Genomic DNA, 19,687 nt, shown 5'->3' with positions numbered 1-19,687 from the left:
GGAAGTGGGGAAATAATATGAATCAAAACTGGCCCCAATGGCAATTGTGTTTTGTCTTAAGAGCACCCAGACCATACAATGAATTTGGTCTCACTACTTTCTTTAGAAAGGACAGCAGAAAAACTAGGTGACAGCCCTAACAAATGCTGTAAAACAGAACTGTATCTATATAATAGTGCTGGTTATAAAATATCACTTTCTTAAATGGAAAGTGCAGGTTTTGTTGTTGTTTTTTTTTTTTTTAAATGGGCTGGTGTATGTTGTAAAAAAGTATATATATGTATATAATCAAAATATGTGTATATACATATATATGTAGATGGAAGGATGATGTTTTTCAGAGACAAGTCTTTAAACAGACCAAATTAACCACTTCTGCTTTTTACTATGGCATGGTGAGGTGGATTTAAGGATGAATTAGGCAAGCTGTAAATTTAAGAACAAACTCATTCTGTGGCTTGAAATTAATTATTATGACCAACATGGTAACTTAATCTCACAAAAACACGAGTTTATTAATAGGTGAAGGAGCTGAAGAACCACACAGTCCATCCAGCCCTCTGATAGAGTTTCCTAATCTCAGTTACGAAATTCAATGCTGCAGTTTTACAAGGTACATATTCTCAATTAGTGAATGTTACAGAACATAAACATGAAGTGAATATTTGTATTAATGAGATTCAAACAAGTCAACTGAAAGAAGTATCAACTCTAGTTATAACACATGGTGAAAAGAATCAAATTTGGAATGTGATCATATATACTGTTGCACATCAGACAATATGTACACTGTTTCATATTGCATGACATTCATAGCATATTCATAGAAAAGTCAAACTAAATGATGGCTTAAAAACTGTTATTATCACTGAAATTTGCTCACTATGTTTTAAAGTGTTGATATTGACTGAGTTAATATTTTCATTGTGTAAAAATACTGTATATAGTAGAAACCCTTCAGCATCTTCCACATTCAAATAAATGAAAGTTACAGTTTGGTATTTGGTGTTCAACATCTTAAATTAAACGGCCGATTCTTTCTGGCCTTCGGAAGGAAAAACAAATCATGAATATGCTCAATCTGGTTGGACTAGAACGTTTCTCTCTTGAAGACCTTGCTTCTGGAATCAGAGACTAAACCTCTGCCTCGGCTGAGGTGCAGCTGGGAATACTAAAACATCTGAACACACTTAAAAAGGTGGAAAGTCCATAGCCATTCTACACACTTTCATTTATTGTCTGGACAATTAAAGTACAAATAATTCAAACACAACAAGGTTATGAAAAAAACATTTACAATACTTTCCCTCAGAAATGATCTAAACTAGCAAGGTTAACATGAAGTCATTCATTATAACTAAAGTATACAACTGCCTGGTCCTAAGAAAGATTTTTTAAATTATTATTATTATTCAGATAGTAAAACACATCGTAGAGAAAAGATTCTGACATGCCTTCCCCACTAATGCTTAGCAAATGCATCAAAACTTTCCCAGCAAACTGTGCTCATTCATAGCAGATGATGTATAAAGGTTTCCCTGAACATTGAATGAGTGTTCCTTTAAACTAAAATCTAACATTGTTAAAGTAAAAAACTGATAAAATTATGATGCAGCCTTTGCTTTTAGTTATTTGTCTACTACAAAAGTTTGCCTCTTCAGTGTGAAAAAACAATACTTAGTCTACATGCAGTTAGTGGGTATAGCATGGAAAAAATGCACAAAATAAGCACAAGTTATAAATAACCATAACGTTTTATTACCATTAAGACTAAACTTGTATTGAAAAGATTTTATATAACAAGACAAGAAAAGCAATAGCAAATTTAACTATCAACTAGATTATGCATAGCGAGTAACTGTTTCTAGTACTCAGGGAAGAGCATGACCCTTTTTTGTTTTAAATATATAACCGTACAAAGCACAAACATACTAAAATGATCAGTGCACTGGACATGGGAGAGCACCCCCTCAGTCATTTTGTTCCCTTAGCTCTGTTTTCCCCAATCTGAATTACATTAAAATAAAGACCCAGTTGTTTTCTTTTCTACTGTGCAGTAAGAAAAAATATTCACAACAAACATGACAATATATCAAACAATATTTCTACACAAGTTACCTTGATACCTCTGTCACTTAAGTATCATAAGAAAACATTTTAAGACATATACAAACAAAACTAGCAAAGTGTTACAACTTATAATAAATTAACCAAAAGAAAAAATAACTTTATATATATATATATTTATATTATATATACACATACACACACAACAAAATGACACAATAATATGCTTCTTCCCATAGTTTAAGTAAACAAATAAGTAGACTAGCCAAACTAGCTATATTTGATTTTGGCCATATGCATCACATCGGCAATTAAATAAATAAGTGTTTCAAGCAACATAAACAGTGTTCCAAATGTGCCAACACAGCCCAATTATATTAGCTTGGGCTATAAAGTGAATTTGAAAATTCTTAACAAATTTAAAGCAAATGTATTTTTTTCTAAACACATTACATTTAACTATGATACTAAGATATGTAAATAATTTTGTAGCACCTACTGCTCAAACCAAGGAAGTTTTTGATCAAAAAATTAATTTTTTTAACTTTTGTTCTGCTGATATCCCATACTGATGACTTAAAGAAAAACCGTCTTGCAACTCATCTCCTTGCTTTTGGGTTTTGACTGTGGGTAACTGCGTGCCTGGGAAGAACACTCTCCCGTACTGTATTTAATATTTTTATTACATGCTATGAAAAGATACGAAGATCATCTGTTTGTAGCCCATCCTTCAAAAAACAATCTACTAATCCAGTTTAAAACACACATCTTGATCTCTAAAAAGTTACCAGTGCAGTATGAACATGACAAAGTTGTCAATTTCCCCTAAATTAGCCAGTCAAAATATTTTTTCTCAAATCCAGATTCTCTTGTAAAAATTCTTTATATTTTATAAAAATAGATTTTTCTTGAAACCCATTTTCAGCAAAGAGACCACCTCTTTGGCAACATTGTTAATGTTATTTAAATTGTTATGTCATCAGGTATCCCCCGTTACCCCATTCCCTAACAGAAGACTGTTTAGTTCACATGATACAAAAGAAAAAAGGAAAAATAAAAAAAGTTGCAAAATTATGTTCTTCTTTTTGCAATTTTTATTGTTCCTCTTTAATTTGTGTGGGGGGTTTACCAATCTGATTCAATCAATGTTTTGAAAAAACAGAAAAGAAAACAAAAAATCTTTTTTCTCGCTTTTAATCCCATTAGTTCGTAAAAATTGTTTTTTGTTTTATTATTTTTTCAAATGAGTGAATGGTCATCTTAAAAAGACCCACCTTCAAGGAAGGTAGTAAAACTAGCTGGCCGGGTAAAAATCCCTGCACATTGTTATCTATGTATATTATATTCAACAACGACAGCTATGAAAGAACATTCAATGCATCAAAGGTTTTTTTTTTTTTTCTAAGCATTATAAAATCCTTTCCTGTTCCTCACAGGATATCCAATGTTTTAATACTTAGGCAACACTGGCTTATAAAGTCCATGGTTGAATATAAGCCTTGAAGAGTTTTTTTTTTTGTTTTGTTTTGTTCGTATATATATTTATATATATATATTTTAGTAAGTAAGGATATGAAATTCAGGATTTGTGGGTTTTATTGGTTTTAAAGGAAACTTGCAATACTCTGTCTCCTAAACGGTATCCATTAAGGCTGGCAATCGCCATGGCAGCTTCGTCGTAGTTGGTCATGGTGACAAAGCCAAATCCCTTGCACTTGTTGGTGTTGAAATCACGGATCACCTTGACATTATTGACCGCTCCAAAGGGACCAAACAACTGCCACAGCACGCTCTCATCCGAGTCGGGAGACAAGTTGTAGACAAAGATGCACCATCCAGTCCCGGTGTGACCAGGGATATTCATTCCCACCAGGCTCGTCATACCATCAATTGTGATCGGAGAAAACCTACCGAGCAAAAAGACGGGTCTATTCTAAATATATCTCTTGGCACGAGCTATAAGGGTCCAAGACTTTAAAGTAAATAAGCCAATGGTACTGAAGGTTCTGGATCCTGTCCCTGGAAGATGACCACAGAGCCACCCTTGCTCTCTAACTCCCGCTGAAGCGGAGGGGAGCTGGACTAAATAAAATTGCCAAATCTGGCCATAAATGCATCTCCCTCCTAGGATAAAAGCCCTGCTTGGATGTGTACAAAGACCTCAGAAAAGAAATGCTTGAGGACAATCTGAGTCAGAGAGGGCCTGCACACGCTGTGATAAACAACAGCTCGTGGAAAAAGGGGCTGCAGAAATTTGCCACTTATTCCCAGCACTGATATAAGTTTCAGGACAACGGAGATCTAATGCTTCATCTCCTACTAGTCTGCAGTGAAAAAACCCAAGCAAACTTCAAGACCTATTTTAAAGATTAATAAGAAATGCCTTTGTCAGGATTCAGCTGTAATGGTAGCTTCTTCAGCTAAAAATACTATTAGAGAGATGTCTGTAAGTGGTAGATTTTATTTCTCCTCCTAACATGGTCCTTAATTGACACACACTGGGGAAAAAATTCAGGTAACAAGAAATCCTAAAGCCAGCCACATATCAAGGAAGGTTTATGCAGCAATTGTAGAGTAAGTAGAACATAAATACAATTAATGAGCACATCAACTGATACCTTCATACTGTGAGGCTTCATTTCCATGACAGGCTTTAGATTCTTCAAGAAGTCAATGCAGGGACTAACCCCCAGAATTGAACAGAGCACCCTACTGTTTCTTCCTTGTTGTCCTTTGGGACTTCACCTCCAATATCCAAAGAGAGATGATAAAGCCAGGTGTTTATGAACACAGATCCATCACGGGGTACCAAAGGCTGGGCAGGATCTATGGAGATCATCTGATCAGCCTCCTGCTCCAAGCAAGTAGCTTCTCAAATGAGATCTGCTGCTCATGGCCCTGCAGAGGAAAGCTCAGGAAATCTCCAAGGACACGAACCCCGCTCCTGCAGCCCCTGCTGCAGGACTCCATCCTCACTGCAAACGAGTTTCCCTTATCCTCAAGTGGAATTTCCCCTGCTGCAGCCCATCACTGCTGACTCTTGTCCTCCTGCGTTTGACCTCTGCAAAAAGCTCGGCTTCACCTTCCTTCTAAAGGCCCCTTGTAGGCAGCTGCAGGCAGCAGTCAGGGGCTAAACTCTACATCTGCCTTTCCCAAATTTCAGCATGTTCCTGCAGCTTTCCAAGGTCTCCCCAGTGGCAGCCATGGCCAGCAGCAGTGACAGCCCCTGCTCCTCACCAATTTAGTGTCACCCGCTAATGCGGGAGGGCGCAGAGCAGCCCATGACTCAGGTTATTAATGAAGATGTTAAGCAGTATCAGCCCTCAGGATCAACATAATTTTCCTTTCATCAGTGTGGAAAAAAAATTGACGTGCTTTCTGAAGCTACACTTTGGGATATGTTTTAAAATAACAACTGCACAGAGGAAATGTCTTAAAAATCCAGTTTCACGTGTACTTTCAATATGATGAGTTTTAATACCAGAACAGAAAAATAATTCCTCAGGATTTTCTGAGCAATGATTGAGGGAGCAGAGGGAGGGACTCTCTTGCTGAGCAAGCTCTTGTGCTCTCCAAAACTTTTTACACTTGTAATAATTTCCATACACGTTTAGCAATCTGCACAATATTATGCAGTGTATATTAAATAACCATAAAGGAAACTACACACTTGATGGTTGCTCACTGTTCTGTTGATGCCTGACAGCACTTCTTATGTATATTCAGGGAAAAAGAAGACACTTGGAATATAGATCTTTAGCTGAGGATCATCACAGGGGTGTAGCTATGCTATAAATGAGCAGTTCACAAATGCTCACAGCATCAGATCCTCAGGAAGGTTTGCAGACAGTTTATTAAAAATACATGGCAATTTTCCAACTCAACTTCACTTTTGCAAATCCTCATCTCAACACATTTTGGTTTCTCTCCTGCACAGTGAAACCAGCGACATTATCACAACAGTTCAGCACAGAAAGGCTGGACAAGGCCAATTCCTACTGCTCCTTCCACCACAGGTGGAAATAAGGATTGGAAATAAGGCACAGCCAGGTCTTCCACAAGCCAACAGCTTCAGTTCATTTTGAAATCTGGAAGACAGGACTTCAAGCCCATCGCTGGGAAGTGCTAACTGTGTCAGTAACACACATGAGCCACCAAACAGTGCTTTTCTGGAATGTTTAAATTAATACAACACTATGGGATACACCACACTCTAAGTAAGGACGATGTAAAACCTGTACAATGCAACGCCGTGCATGTCACAATGCATTATAAGGCTTTGCATTTTAATGAAATGCTGCACTGATGTAAAGGGTTAAAGTTTCCTACAGTTCACTGAAGAGCAGCTTTTCCCTGGAAACCTTTAGGAGCTATGCAGCTTTCAACTATTTATGTACCATGAGCACAGCAGCTGCTGTAAATCCAACAAAACATGCACGAAACTGGTGCAAGTGTATTGACACAAATACAAGATCACCTATCGCATAAGGAGCTTTGCTACTAGCAAGTGATCTGAAATTAGCCTCAATAAAACCTTTTTTCCACATCAGCATGTCTCATTTTCCATCAGCACCACACAGTTAGCACAGGGAGAGCCAATCTCCTGTTTCTGAAACAGCTTCAGAAATTATCAGTGCGGTATTTTTTTGTGACCCTGCACCTACAGATTCAGGTTTTGCTAGAGCAGGTACAATTGTCAAGGTTTGCAGAGAGGAGATAAGAACTAATTTAAGATGCCTGCAAAGTGACTTTAAACACTGCTGTGTTTTTAGAGTAACACTGCAGACAATGTTGAGAAAGCAGATGTATAGCCTATAAAGGCAGGTAATTTTCCTGCTCTTTTCCTCTGTTCAGCCTAAGCCTATCCTGCACCACACGCCAGCTCAATTCCAGGGAAGGAGCAGCAGCGGCAAAAACCCAGGGAAACCTCCCAGAACAAATCCATCCTTCTGACACTGACTTGCACCTGGACAGACACTCAGCTGGGAGTTTTGCCATGTTTCTGACAAGACATCAAGGAACAAATAAGGTGGGAGAACACAGGAGAAGTGATGTGTGATAAAATCAGGCATGGGGTTCTCACTCACCATATCCCATTACCACACTAAGGATATCCTGACACAACCAATGTGCCCATGAACACCAGCACTGGTGCTTCTGGGGAGAAGCTCTGTTTTGACTTTCCTCTTGTGAGTACTCAAGATTTCAGATCTGTACTGAGTTACTGAGGAGTTAAATCCCACCTGTCTGCTACTTGCTAGTGTAAAGATATACTTACCATACTTTTTTAGAGGATGAGCTTCAAAAAAAAGCTCAAGTAATTTTCAAGTGTGGTGAGCAGACCATTTCAGAAGATTAAGTAACATTTTTGTCATCTTAATCTGGACATCTTAGGGTAACATCAGGAATAAGACTACACCTTTGTTTTGCTGCAAGGGTTGCTTATGCTGATGTTGCCATTAAAAGAAACACTAACAACACATCTCATTTTAGCTACCAAACATACTCATGGAACAGCAGAAATGTTGACAGATCAGCTGAGCTTTCACACATGCGTGCACATACAAACACACAGCTACGTTAAACAAACAAAAAATAAATTTCAAGGACTGAAAAAAAAATTCAAAGTATTAAACCTGTAACAAAAGAAACTTCGGGCTGATTGAGGTGCACACAGCTGTATTTTCAAGTCAAACTTACGATGCCAGAGTGGCAGAAAGGTGATCTTGACTGTGCGAGATAACAGCAGCCTAATTCTGATTTTTGACTTAAATTTTCCATTATCAGATCAGAGATTTGTTAAAAACTCAAGTTAGTAGTTTTGATTCTGGAAAAAGCACCACTCAGCAGAACAACTGCAATTTCAATGCTTGTAGCTGTGGCACCTAAACCATTTGAGAAGCCCACCTGTAAACAAAAAAAAGGTTGAAAAACCCCACAGAACTTGGGCGTGAGGCCTTTAAAGTAACAAAACCAACTGAAGTCCAAACTTAAAAAGAATTTGACATGCTGGTGGAAGAAAAGAAGGGATAAAAAAAATAAAGTTAGTGAATTAAAAAAAAATAAATTGTAGCACCAATCTGTGCCAACACGGACATCTGGCAATCTGTGGAATTCTAATTACCTCTTTACGCCATAGGCCATATTAAGCAAATTGTCCAGCCTGAAAAGAGAAGGAGGGTCTTTGGGTTAATGTCTCACAGATGGCAAGATCGCTCAATGGAACTATTATTAATAGTGTTCCATTTTCAAAGAAGAAACGTTCAACAAGTTTCCCACACATCTAAGGAGCCTAACAACTCCCGGCCTGCTTTGTTAAGTCTGAGGTTGTGCTTAAATTTCCACCAGAGCATTTAAAAGCCTTTTTTAAAGTTGTCTACAGTCTCAGAGAAAAGCTTAACCTCCAGAGACTGGTTTGTAAAAATCCACTTAGGGTTTGTCTTTTTTTTTTTTATAATTCAACTTGTTTTTGGTAATTCAACTGCTCACCTTATATTTACAGTTAACTTGGAAATAAAGTGTAGAGACTAAAATTGCTGGAACTGGAAAAATTCTTGATTATCTGCTTTAATATAACACATTCTCCCCATTTTATTATATATATTTAGTATTAATCCTTCATGACATGTCAATCCAAATTAACCTCCAAATTTTGCAGAATTTAATCATCTGCTTTCCATGGCAGCACAATAAAGTCCTTCTGTCCATGGAATGATTCAGTGATAACCTCAATGGACACAGCTGCGTGCCAAAGACACAAAAACAAGTGTAAATTTAATGTATCCAATGACTGACTTTTTATGATCTTTAATTCATTAGCACTTTTCATCACTGACAAACTAAAATTACTTCTGAGTAATCCTCCAAAGCCAGTGTGCAACTCAGTTATGCAAATATGTCCAAGTTTTCTTTCTTGAGGCAGACTTTTTTATTTGAAAGCTGGGTTGCCTGAGAACTATTAAGTATAAATGTAATAGGAACATCACATATTGCTAACTCTGCCTTATGCATCAGATGGAAACAGTATATTCAAAATGCAAAGCATAAAACATCCCCAAAAGCATCTGAAGACTCACACCAAAGACTAATACAAGGGGCTCTTTATACTAAGAGCAGATATCTCAGGCTAATAAATTTAATGATACTCCTGCTGACTGGGACAGACTCAGCTTTTTTCCTGCTACCAATCCACTGCCATTAACATCAAAGTCTAAGCTGCATCAAAACTGTAGTAATATAGCAGAAAATAAAAGCATTACCCAAAAAGAGAGAAAGAACAAGACAGTCACTGCTCATTTGATTACCAGTGTAACTCTGTTCTGTCCTCCCTTTTTCTATGAGCCTTCATGAGATCTGATTGTACAGTACTTCAGCTGTTTTAGTAAATACAACATGACTACTGCTGTCAGCAGATTTTCCTCCTCATTCTCCAGGAAAGAATATTTAATTTTACAAAGAAAATCAGGTCAGCCTACGCAACTAAAGCATATTTTCCCGCACAACACCTGCCCCACATTGTCGTCGCTGGTGGAATTTCAGTTCTTTTCCAGGTAATTACCTGAATCTCTGAGCCTGGTGGTGAAGTGGTCCCGGGTAGCGTCTGTTGGGAGACTGATACAGCTGTGAAAGGAGTGCCTGGCTTGTTTTCTGGCTGGGGTTATTGGCAAACTTCACAGTAATTGGTTCTGTAGCACCACTAGGCTTCTGGCCATTTAGTCCCTTTATGGCTTCTTCTGCCTCTATTCTCTTATCAAAACGGATAAATCCCACACCTCGAGAAACCCCTGGGAAGTAAAAACATGTGAAGAGATGAATATTCGTAGCAACAGCCTCAATCTATGAAACAAACATGAACTGAATGCTGGGTTCGACTTGACACAGTAAGTGGATTTCAAATTAAGAGAAGTCCTGTAAAGAAAAATCCTCTTCCCAATCCATAATCTCTAAAGTCAAGGCCCTTACCGCATCTAACAATGATTTTAAGTAAACAATATTCTGTATTTTGATAGTCCCAGCAGTTGTACTTCCAGTTACATTTATAAGGAAACAGGTATCGCATTTTATACTAAAAGTCAAAAAAAACCCCCAGCTGCAGACATTAGCAATTTTGCCACTTCCAGAAACACATGCACGTATCAAGAAAAGTTTTCTTTTAACCTGTGACTTGATCAACCAGAATCCGTGAGGTGATGATGCGCCCATATTGTGAGAATAACTGCTCTAATTCTTTCTGGGTCATGGTTTTGGGAAGGCCGCTGACATACAAGTTCGCATCCCGGATGGATGCTGAACTTGGACGGGCATATGACACCTAGGGAGAGAAAAGGAGAGGAGTGTTAGAGAGCTACAGCCACCCTTGGCATTTTGGACAGAAAATGTTCTGTTCTTTCACAAGACATAACCCTGCAGTTCAGACAGGACCTGTTCTGTAAAACCAGCAGAGCCAGGAAAGGCTGGAGGAACAAAGGAGCAGCTACAGAGGACTTAAAACAGACACAAAGGTTCTTGATGTGCAGTGATAAAATAACTTTTGTTCAGAGGTGGATTAATGTGCAACTTTCCACGTGTGGCTTTGTAAATTGGCCCCCATGGGTGTGGGGTGTGGATGATTTGCTGTAGCTGGCCTCACACACTGAGGTCCCTGCATGTTTTTCGTTTTCCCCCTCCAAGGGTCTGAAACAGATCAGGTTATTTGTGGAGTGATCTTTTGTGCTCTCTCTCTTTGTGTTTGCATCCTGAGCTGGCAAGATCTGTTCTGGATGAACAGTAAAGTACTGGTGAAATTAGACTAAATGAACATCTGCTCAGGGAGCTGTAGACTGACACTCATTGTCAGATCTGCAATTTATCACAAGAAGTTCCCTTGCATTACAAAGCCCAGAACCAGACCATAAAATATTATGACCAAGCAAACAAGAAAATCTAGCTGTGGCGCTGCATGTGTGCTGTTGGAAAATTACTAATTCAAGGCTCTTAACTGCTCTTCTACCTATGAATCAGATTTATAATTATAATAGGTGCATAAAAAGCCTTCTGCACTTTAAAAATAATATATACATTTAGAATAAACACATTTAACATCATAAAAATGCTTCCTAATGGCAAATATTCAGCACAGATCATGAATTTGATCTGTGAACTTTGCAGCACATCTGAAAAAGCCATGGAACCCAAGCTGAATATTCTGCACTTCATTTTGATTTATTTCAATATAAACAGATCAGTACTTTCCCGCATTATGTCTTAAAATGTGTCTAGGAAGGAAGTGGGGGGGTTCCCATCACGAATACAATACATTCAGCAATTGTCTTTCCCTCTTCCCTCAGCCTGAACACAGATGATGTCAAATGGATGTCTGTGTTTTATGTGTCAAAGTTGTCTTTATGCGCTCCACACCTAAAAATAGATGTTGACTCAACACAGAAAATTATGTTAATGACTAATATTTGCTTCCACAATCTTCTCTGCATAATAGCAGACAAACTCTAAAGATGCTAGATTTTAAGGTTTTTACCAATTTCTTTCTAACTTACACGTTTGTAACCTTTTAAATCTAACATTTACAGATAGGGCTGGAGAGAGGAAGTGGAAAATTCAGGGAAAGAAATATGAAATGGAAGTTAGATGAAACATTTGCATCAATGGAGGCAAGCTCAGGCACACAGCACAAAGGCTGAAGCAGACATGAGGAGCAGAGAAACCTTCAGCTGTTGAGAAGAAGAATATTGGCGTAGAAATGATTTCGTGCCACAGCCCATAAGCTCCTGATGGGATGCAGCATTTCCATCACTTCCCTGCTGGTCCTGAGAGCCCCTCTGATGGATCCAGGACCACAACACTCATGGACAGCACCACGTGGCTTTTATGCAACAAAGCTCAACCCAGGCCCTAGGGGACACCAAGGATAAGAACATGGTGCTTTCACCTGCAGCTTGGTTTGGTGCTGGGGCATTTGGAAAAGCAGGCTCTCCTTCCCCACTCGGCAAATGCCTCACCTTGAAAGGGTACCGTGAGAGTTCAGGCACCTACAGTTTAACCTACTTTAGGAATAACAGTTTAAAAAACATTTAAGAGCCTCTCTGGGGTGAGGGTAGGGATCTTACCTATTCCTTAAAACTGAGAACAGCAAAATGAATAAAGTTCCTGGGAAAACAGCCAGGGGTTTCCTCTGGGTTTCTCACTCTGGCACATTCATTAACCAAATGCCAAGTTACAAGGCGGATGAAAAGTATTGGGATATGCAAAAACACTACTTCCCAGAGCAATGAGTGCCTGACATTTTATATATATATACACACACTTCCACCTAGAGAAAGCTCTCTGCTCTCGTGGGCCTTGCAGGCAGGCAGAGGAAGGAGAGGCTCTCACTCCCAACCCTCCATGCACAGCACACATGAACACCTATCACTGCTCAGGTCTAGTTTTTATTTCCTCCCGCAATCAAACATTCAGGCTGCAGGGGAGCCTGAGCCAAAGAAAGAAGCTGCCAAAAGCAACTCAGCCGTCTTTAATATCAAGGAGAAAAGGTTGCGGAGCTGAATGGACTCAAGGCTAGTAATGTCAATTATTTATCTGCTTTTGAATCTTTTTCATCTTCCCTCTGAGGTCAGCCAATGACAAATCGATCGGTTAGAGTGTGCCATCCTGCTTTCAAGCTATTATTCAGTTAGTGCTGAGGACGGGATGTCTTCCTGTGTGTGAGCTATCAAAGGAAGAAATCGCCCACCCTGACCCTCCATCACACCAGAAGCTCCTTATGCTGTGCAAGTTAAAATGGGAGCAAAAAGCAGCTCCCATTTTATCACTGCAAACTGCAAAGCGCTGGGTGAGGACGCTGCATTAATTCTTTATATCCACATTTAAAAATGATTTTTTTTTCCCTTCCTTTGCTCACGGCAGTGTTAGCACCCTGTAATGAAACAGAGCGTTGAAAGAAGAAAAGAGTATGGAAGCCTAGGCACCACAAAGAATTCAAATAATGAGCTGGAGAACACCAAACTACTGCTTGACCCAGGCATTTCTCAGCATTAAAATGTTTGTCCGCTCGTACAATGGTTGAAGGTCGAACCATGGTGTTGGATTTCACTGCATAAGATCATTTAGGAGTTCTGCAGTCAAATTTGCAAGGAAGAAAATAAAATATTGTACAATTCATTTTATGGCTTGCCTCAGATGTTAGTTTCTATAAATATATATATAATAACTATGAAAAACATTTTACAGGACATTTCTCATCTGACATTGAGCATTAGCCTGTCTAAGGGCTTCTCTTCATAATAAACACCCATCTCCAGAGGCTGCACCACTGCCTCCCAACACCACTGCAGCATCAGAATGTCCAGCATTTTGTATCTTCCATGGAAAAGCACATTTTTGTTCAGATGCACGCAATATATCTCCAAATTCAAGTAATTATCTTCCCTATTGATTTTCTACCAGTTTTCCCATATAGAAAACTTTTTCAAGAATTACTAACCTCGAGACTCTTCAGAACATAATTTGAAGCGGTCTGGCCTTTCCAAGCCAGAGCCCACAGCAAAGGCACCCAGAGGCATGAACGCATCCCATTTGTCTTATGGAACAAGCAACATTTGAACACTGACACTTAACCACTTCACTGCTGCTCCCTGTAAGAGCAGCCTTCAGCTCCTGTGCTATTCCTGGAATTCTCAAACAAAGTCCATTTCTAGAAGCCTCCTTGTAAAATTTAGCTGTGGTCTGCTCTGAGGAGGAACTGCATCATCCTTTCCTGGAATGATGCCAGCATTCCGTGTCTTTCCTGGCTCTGACCAGCAGAGCCACCCTGCCCTGGACACACCTGAGCAGGAACCAAGCAGCTCATTTTGCAGGTACCAACCTTCTCTGAGATGTATCTTGCTCTGCATCTACCGTTCCTCACCTGGAGAACGGGAAACCATGCAGGAGCCTGAATGAGGGCACAGCACAGGCACCCAAGGACCACCCAGCCAACCACCCTGGGCACCTGCAGTCCCTGGGACCACCTCTCCAGCCACAAAGAGCTGAGGTGCAGTCAGTGACTCCCTGGGCAGCTTTCAAAAAGTTGTGTAACATTCTAAAACATCAGGCTTCTCGGTGACCTTAATACAGAGACTTCGTTTTGTCCTTTTGTGACACTCTGAGATACAGGATTTCTTATATGATTTTTTGGGGTGAGTCACTTGGCTTTTTTCTGCCTCAAGTCCAGTTTAGAATGGGGACAACCCTTCCCTCATCTGCTGTCCTTTATCCCACTGGTAGGGACTGGAAGTGCTTTAACACAAGCACTCAAAAGCCTCACACAGGTAAATAAAGCACAGTCTCACTTGTTTAATGCACATCCAGAACTAGAAGTAAAATCTGCTTAGCACCAGTGAATGGGCTATGGCAGAAAGAAACATTTCCCCACAGCCACTTCCAGACCCTCAACTGTGTCCTAATTCTGTGCAAAACCAGATTTAAAACAACCTCCCGTGAAAGCTCTGTGCTTTGTCAAAACAATCAAACACAAAAGCCCTCTGGTCCAGAGGCTGAAGACCAGGATCTGGAATACTTTCACATCTGATGCCTGCACTGCTCTGTCCTTTCTCTTCCCTAAGCCCTTGGCTGGGGGATGGGGGGAGTGACGATGCACTTTACTGTTGAGCAATTCAATGCCATTTTACAGAGATTAATTATAATTGCAGGTACAATGGTCTATCCCATCATTTCAGGAAAGACATCTATAGATAATAGCCTAGAAACACTCTTGGCTGTATCAAGAGCAAGGCTAAGAGAAATAATTGCTCTGGCTCTGTGGAATGAAAAGAACTCATTGGCAAAACTGAGGCAGGAAAAAAGTAATCACAATTAAGAAAAGATGGATGGAATTAAGAGGCAGAGACCCCTCTGGTGCCTCCTGAACGCAGCAGAAGCAAAGCTGAACCTTCAAATGCAGCACTGAAAGGTCCTCTGAGCACCAGTATCATCGCAGGCACAATGGGAGGGTTTGTTAATAAGCAATACCAAGTCCAAAGGGTTACACTGACAGAGGGTCCTAAAGAGCAAAATGGGAATAAACTTAGTTGAGGCTTTCCAGGTCTGTGGCATCTTTGAATTTCTTGTCCAAGACTTTATCTTGGGAAGCAGCAGCCACAGCAGACGACCCCTCTGTGTGAGCTACCATCAAAGAGAACAAGTAGTTACTTCAATTTTAGAAGCAGTTATAAAATAGCTACATCCCAAATCTGCAGTTTGTGCCTATAATGTGAATTTCCAGTAAAGGGAAAAAAAGGGCACTGCACACAAGACACTAAAAAATGCAAATCCCTCCTTGCTGCAGTCAAATGTATTCAGCTACTCCCAGTGTCTTCCAACACCACAACCTTCCATTTCTTCCTTTCAGAGCATCCAAGCTCCCCCTGTGCTTTGCCCTGATCTCTCTGTACACCCTCTCCTTACCAGCCAGCCTTGCACCACATGCCATGTGTTCAGTGGAGGCTGCAGGCAGTGTCCAGCAGGCTGGCTGGGCAAGAACACTGTTGGATAACACCAGCTTTTGGCCGAGTGCTGCACCAAGGGCACCCAACACCAGAGCTCTGCTACCATCACTACCAACAACCCACAGCTTTCTGGCTGCAACCCAAATTGTGTTGAGCTTCCCCCACACCTTCCCAAGGAGTCTAGGATGGGGTGCAGGAGATGCAGGTCTCTTCCTCAGCATTCCTTGCTGCAATTCCTCCTCCTGCCCCGTGCTTCCCGCGCCGCCTCCTCCGCCCAGCACGGCTGGAAGGCAATCTTTTTGACAAATGACTTTGTAGGACAGAGAAATCTGAGGCTGCTGTTATTTGGTTACCCTACAGTGACAGGATGGTTTGTAGTTTTGTGGACAATTACAAAAATTAACATGGACAGATTTAGAGCCTGAGTTTTGTGGAAATGGCTGGCATTTTGAAAAATGCCACAGAAACCAAGATCTTTCAGCAGTAATGTTACTACTTTATTTTCAGAAAAAGCAAGATTACTTCCTCCCACATCCTTATTCTCTGTATTTTAAACTAGGACCATCCAGACCTATTGATCAAAAGTGGGGAGTAAAGCAGAAATACAGAACTCCATACTATTTATTCAACTAAACTGAATATAAAACTAACTAGAAAAGGCCTCTGAGCACAGAGGAATCATCTTATCCATCTAGTATTTTACCATCAGATAGATATGATGGATTTAAAAACTGGAGGTTATCAAGGGCTCAGAGAACCCAGATTCCTTCTCCCCTCTCTGGGGCCATCTCCCTTTGCTCCAGCAGTGTCACAGCATGTACCTGCTCCTGTGAGGGAAGGAAGGAGCAAACCTATTTATCAGGCAACAGAGAAAAAGGAAGAGAGGGGTGCACAAGACTGCGCTTCAGGGGGTCACTGGCTCTTTTTAGATTTCAAACTTCCTTTCAAAACCATTCTGCCCTTGTTCCAGTGAAGCCAGGTCACCTGAATCCCCAAGTAAATTGTAAAACACTTCCTTCGCATCCTTTCAGGCGCTGTCCTTTTTTCAGGGCAAAGCAGCAGTTTAAACAATCTGTACCCCATGCATCACACATCTTATTTTCCTTCTGATATTTGATGCAACTGAATTGCCAAGCAATCTTCAACAGCAGCAGTGACCTTTCATATGCTTTTATGGATGGGCAAATTTAATTTCTAAAAATAGATTCAATTTCTGGAATATATATTTATTTCAACACACACTGTCTCTTCCCTCATTCTAAACTGTTTTTCAGAATTATGTCAAGCTTTAGCTGTAAAAATAAAGTGAAGCTTTTCTCCTTCACAAGAAGATGATGCTGCTATGAAATGGCGTAAATAAAATATGCACTATGATCAGTTGAGGAAGAACAAAATGTGTATAACCTATTACCACCAAACACAACATTCCCTCCAATGCTTTTCCCAAATAGATACTCTGTAAATCGTCACCTCTCAACTTTGACTTGAAAGGGCATCATTGACTTAAATAAAATGCACATAAATATTTTAGCTGCTAGAGTGAAAAGTGATTATTTATCATAACAATGACAGAATAAAAAGAACATTTCTTCAGTTATTTTGGTCCACACATCAGAGCCGACTGTGCCTGGCTGTTCTGCTGATCCTGCTATTAAGCCAGTTCCTCCTGTGACTACATGGCATCAGGAGACAGAACATTAAGCTGCCACAGAAATGTTACAGAAGTGAAAAGGACAGCATTTGGGGCCACATGCATAAAACATACATATTATTTTTAAACAGGAATTAAGCCTTGTAGGGTCAAAAAATGAGTGCAAATACAAGTCCCAAGAGCCACCTCATATTCAGTCTAGGTGCAAAGAACAGCAGAGCCCACGACACAGATGGGACACAGCCAGTAGGACCACAGTGACCTTGGCAAGCAGAAGCAATTTGCCACTGTAAAAGGGCTTTCACAGATTACTCATTTCAACTTTCCATCAAAACAGCTTCCAAAAGGCAGCCACAGAAATTCTACCTGCAGGACTGCAGCTACCCAACACACATGAACAGGAGCCAAGGTTCAGCCCATCCATCAATAACATATTTACAGATTCATTCTGGGGCAAAAAAACCCAGTCACACTCATGAAGAAAGCAGAACAAAATAACATTCAGTACTTTTCCAGCTCAATGTTATTCTACTAAATATGTTTTACCCTATAAAACTATAGGCCACTAAATTCTTTTCTAGATCTTCTCTTGAGAGAAGTTTTTTTAACGCACCAACAGTGCATTTTTAGTAACTGTAAAGGGCATCTGTAGCTAAAGTAATTTGGTCTGATAATTAAATATAGTATTTCTACAAGTTTAACTACTTCAGCCTTACAAAGAATGACAGTGAGATGCTGGAAAACAGCAAAAGGGCAAACAGGCAAGTGAGGAGGTTCAGCAGTGCTGAGTACTGCTCCTCACCACCTTGAAATCCTCTGGAAACCAGAGATCTCTCCAGCAACACAAATGCCCCTGCCAGCACCAAATACACCTGATTTACCCCTCAGCCTGAACACTGGGAAACCATCCCCACTGCACAGCAGTAGGGAAAGCAGACCCAATTTATCAGCATTTCCAGAAGTAATGCATAATTAAAAATACAAAAAAAAACCAAAGGGGTAAAGGTGAGGCAATCATATGCAATTCTGCAATGGAAAATTGGGTTGGAAACTGCTGATTAGATGTCCCTGTGGCCAAAACTTTGGCTGTTGGGATAGAAGGCTCCCTTGGGTTTGTTTTAGGCAACTGCATAAACCAAATTTTATTAAAAAAACCCTTCAAAACCCTATGCTTCCTTTTAGTCATAGAAGAACTTATGCAGCTCCTGTGCATGTAAATTGAATAAATCTCTCTGCTTATTATTAAATTTTAACAGCTTTCAAGAGCCCCTCTCAAAATGTCCTTTATTCTACACCAGTCTACCAGCTATATTAATAAACATGAAAACCCCAAAACAAACAAATCACTGAATTTCTAAAATCTTTACTGAATTAAAAAAATGTACCACAAAGTAAGATTTTGCATAGGAAGTTCCCAGAGAATAGCTGTCTTACCACAGATGACAAAGAAAGGCACAATGGTTTAATTTTGCATGTGAGAAATGTATAGTAATTGCTGTGGGTTGCAGTTTCTGGAGGGCTTTTACAGCATAAGCTCCCTGTAACCTTGAAATATTATGAATGCAATAGCATTTCTCTGGTTCACAAAAAAGAAAAACAGAAGCAAAGCAACAGAGGTACTTAGGGACACAAAATGCAGTTCCTTCCTAAGGCTGAATAATGTTCAAAATATACATGTGCTGCATGAAAAAGTGATCTAGATTTTTCAAGCTCTACTGAGTTTTTAATAAGTATTTTCAAAATATTTTTTCCTCCAATAATGTGCCTTTAAAAGCAATTTGGAGAGCAACTTTTTGCTGTAAGTGGAAACTGCTGAGTCCAAGCCTGCATTTCCACCTGCAGCAGTTGATAAGATGGTAGATTTTGCTGCCTTGCCTCACATATTCCTGTAAGTGTTTCCATTAACTCTGCAAAACCATACTGTGAGCATTTTGATGTATGGCCCACATGCCTATCTGTGGGATGGAACCTGGATGGTCTGAGGGAGGCTTGCAAGCAGCCTTTTCTATAAAATCTGTGCAGCTGCTCCACCACTTTCATAACCCTCAGCTCAGCACTTCTGCTCTTCACTGATCAAACACATCAGGGGAAAAACTTGCTTGAAACAATCCTTAGAAATACACCAGAATCCAATAAATATTTTTGCTTCAGGCAATACCACTTTGTCCAAACCACAATATTTAGCCAGAATGCCAAAACCTACAGTACTGACCATGTTACGTTGCATCTTTTTTGCAAGATACAACATCACTGACACTACTTGTACCAATATTCAGTACAGTAAAAAATTCTATTTTTATGTTAACATTTTTAGCTTTGAAATACAAATTAAGTACAGAAGAAAAATTAAGAAAATGGTGCAAATCAAAAGCCAGCATTCAAAAAAATGATCAAAGCAGTTTCAGATAATTTGAATCTGATCTGCAGTTTGTTCCCCTTCAATTTTTTGATTCACATCCCTTAAGCTGTATTATTTGTCAAAATTTGGGAT

At 39.8% G+C, this 19,687-nt stretch overlaps 1 protein-coding gene across 7 annotated transcripts in view; it reads right to left on the bottom strand.

Moving 5' to 3' along the window:
* Positions 1-490: 490 nt before the first annotated feature.
* ELAVL4 (ELAV like RNA binding protein 4) overlaps positions 491-19,687 on the bottom strand; it is an 80,803-nt gene continuing 61,606 nt past the window's right edge. For all 7 annotated transcript variants that reach the window (XM_015635930.3, XM_019007626.2, XM_033516459.1 and 4 more), the window contains exons 4-7: positions 10,225-10,378; positions 9,626-9,851; positions 8,192-8,230; positions 491-3,974 (exon numbers count right to left, since the gene is read on the bottom strand). In XM_015635930.3, coding sequence (XP_015491416.1) covers positions 3,647-3,974; positions 8,192-8,230; positions 9,626-9,851; positions 10,225-10,378 — 747 coding nt within the window. In that variant the 3' untranslated portion in view covers positions 491-3,646. The remainder of the gene's footprint in view (positions 3,975-8,191; positions 8,231-9,625; positions 9,852-10,224; positions 10,379-19,687) is intronic.

The sequence above is a fragment of the Parus major genome, chromosome 8 (assembly GCF_001522545.3).
Source record: "Parus major isolate Abel chromosome 8, Parus_major1.1, whole genome shotgun sequence".
NCBI classification, from domain to species: Eukaryota; Metazoa; Chordata; class Aves; order Passeriformes; family Paridae; genus Parus; species Parus major.
Note: the sequence above shows the minus strand (reverse complement) of the source record. Positions and strands in the feature narration are given on the sequence as shown.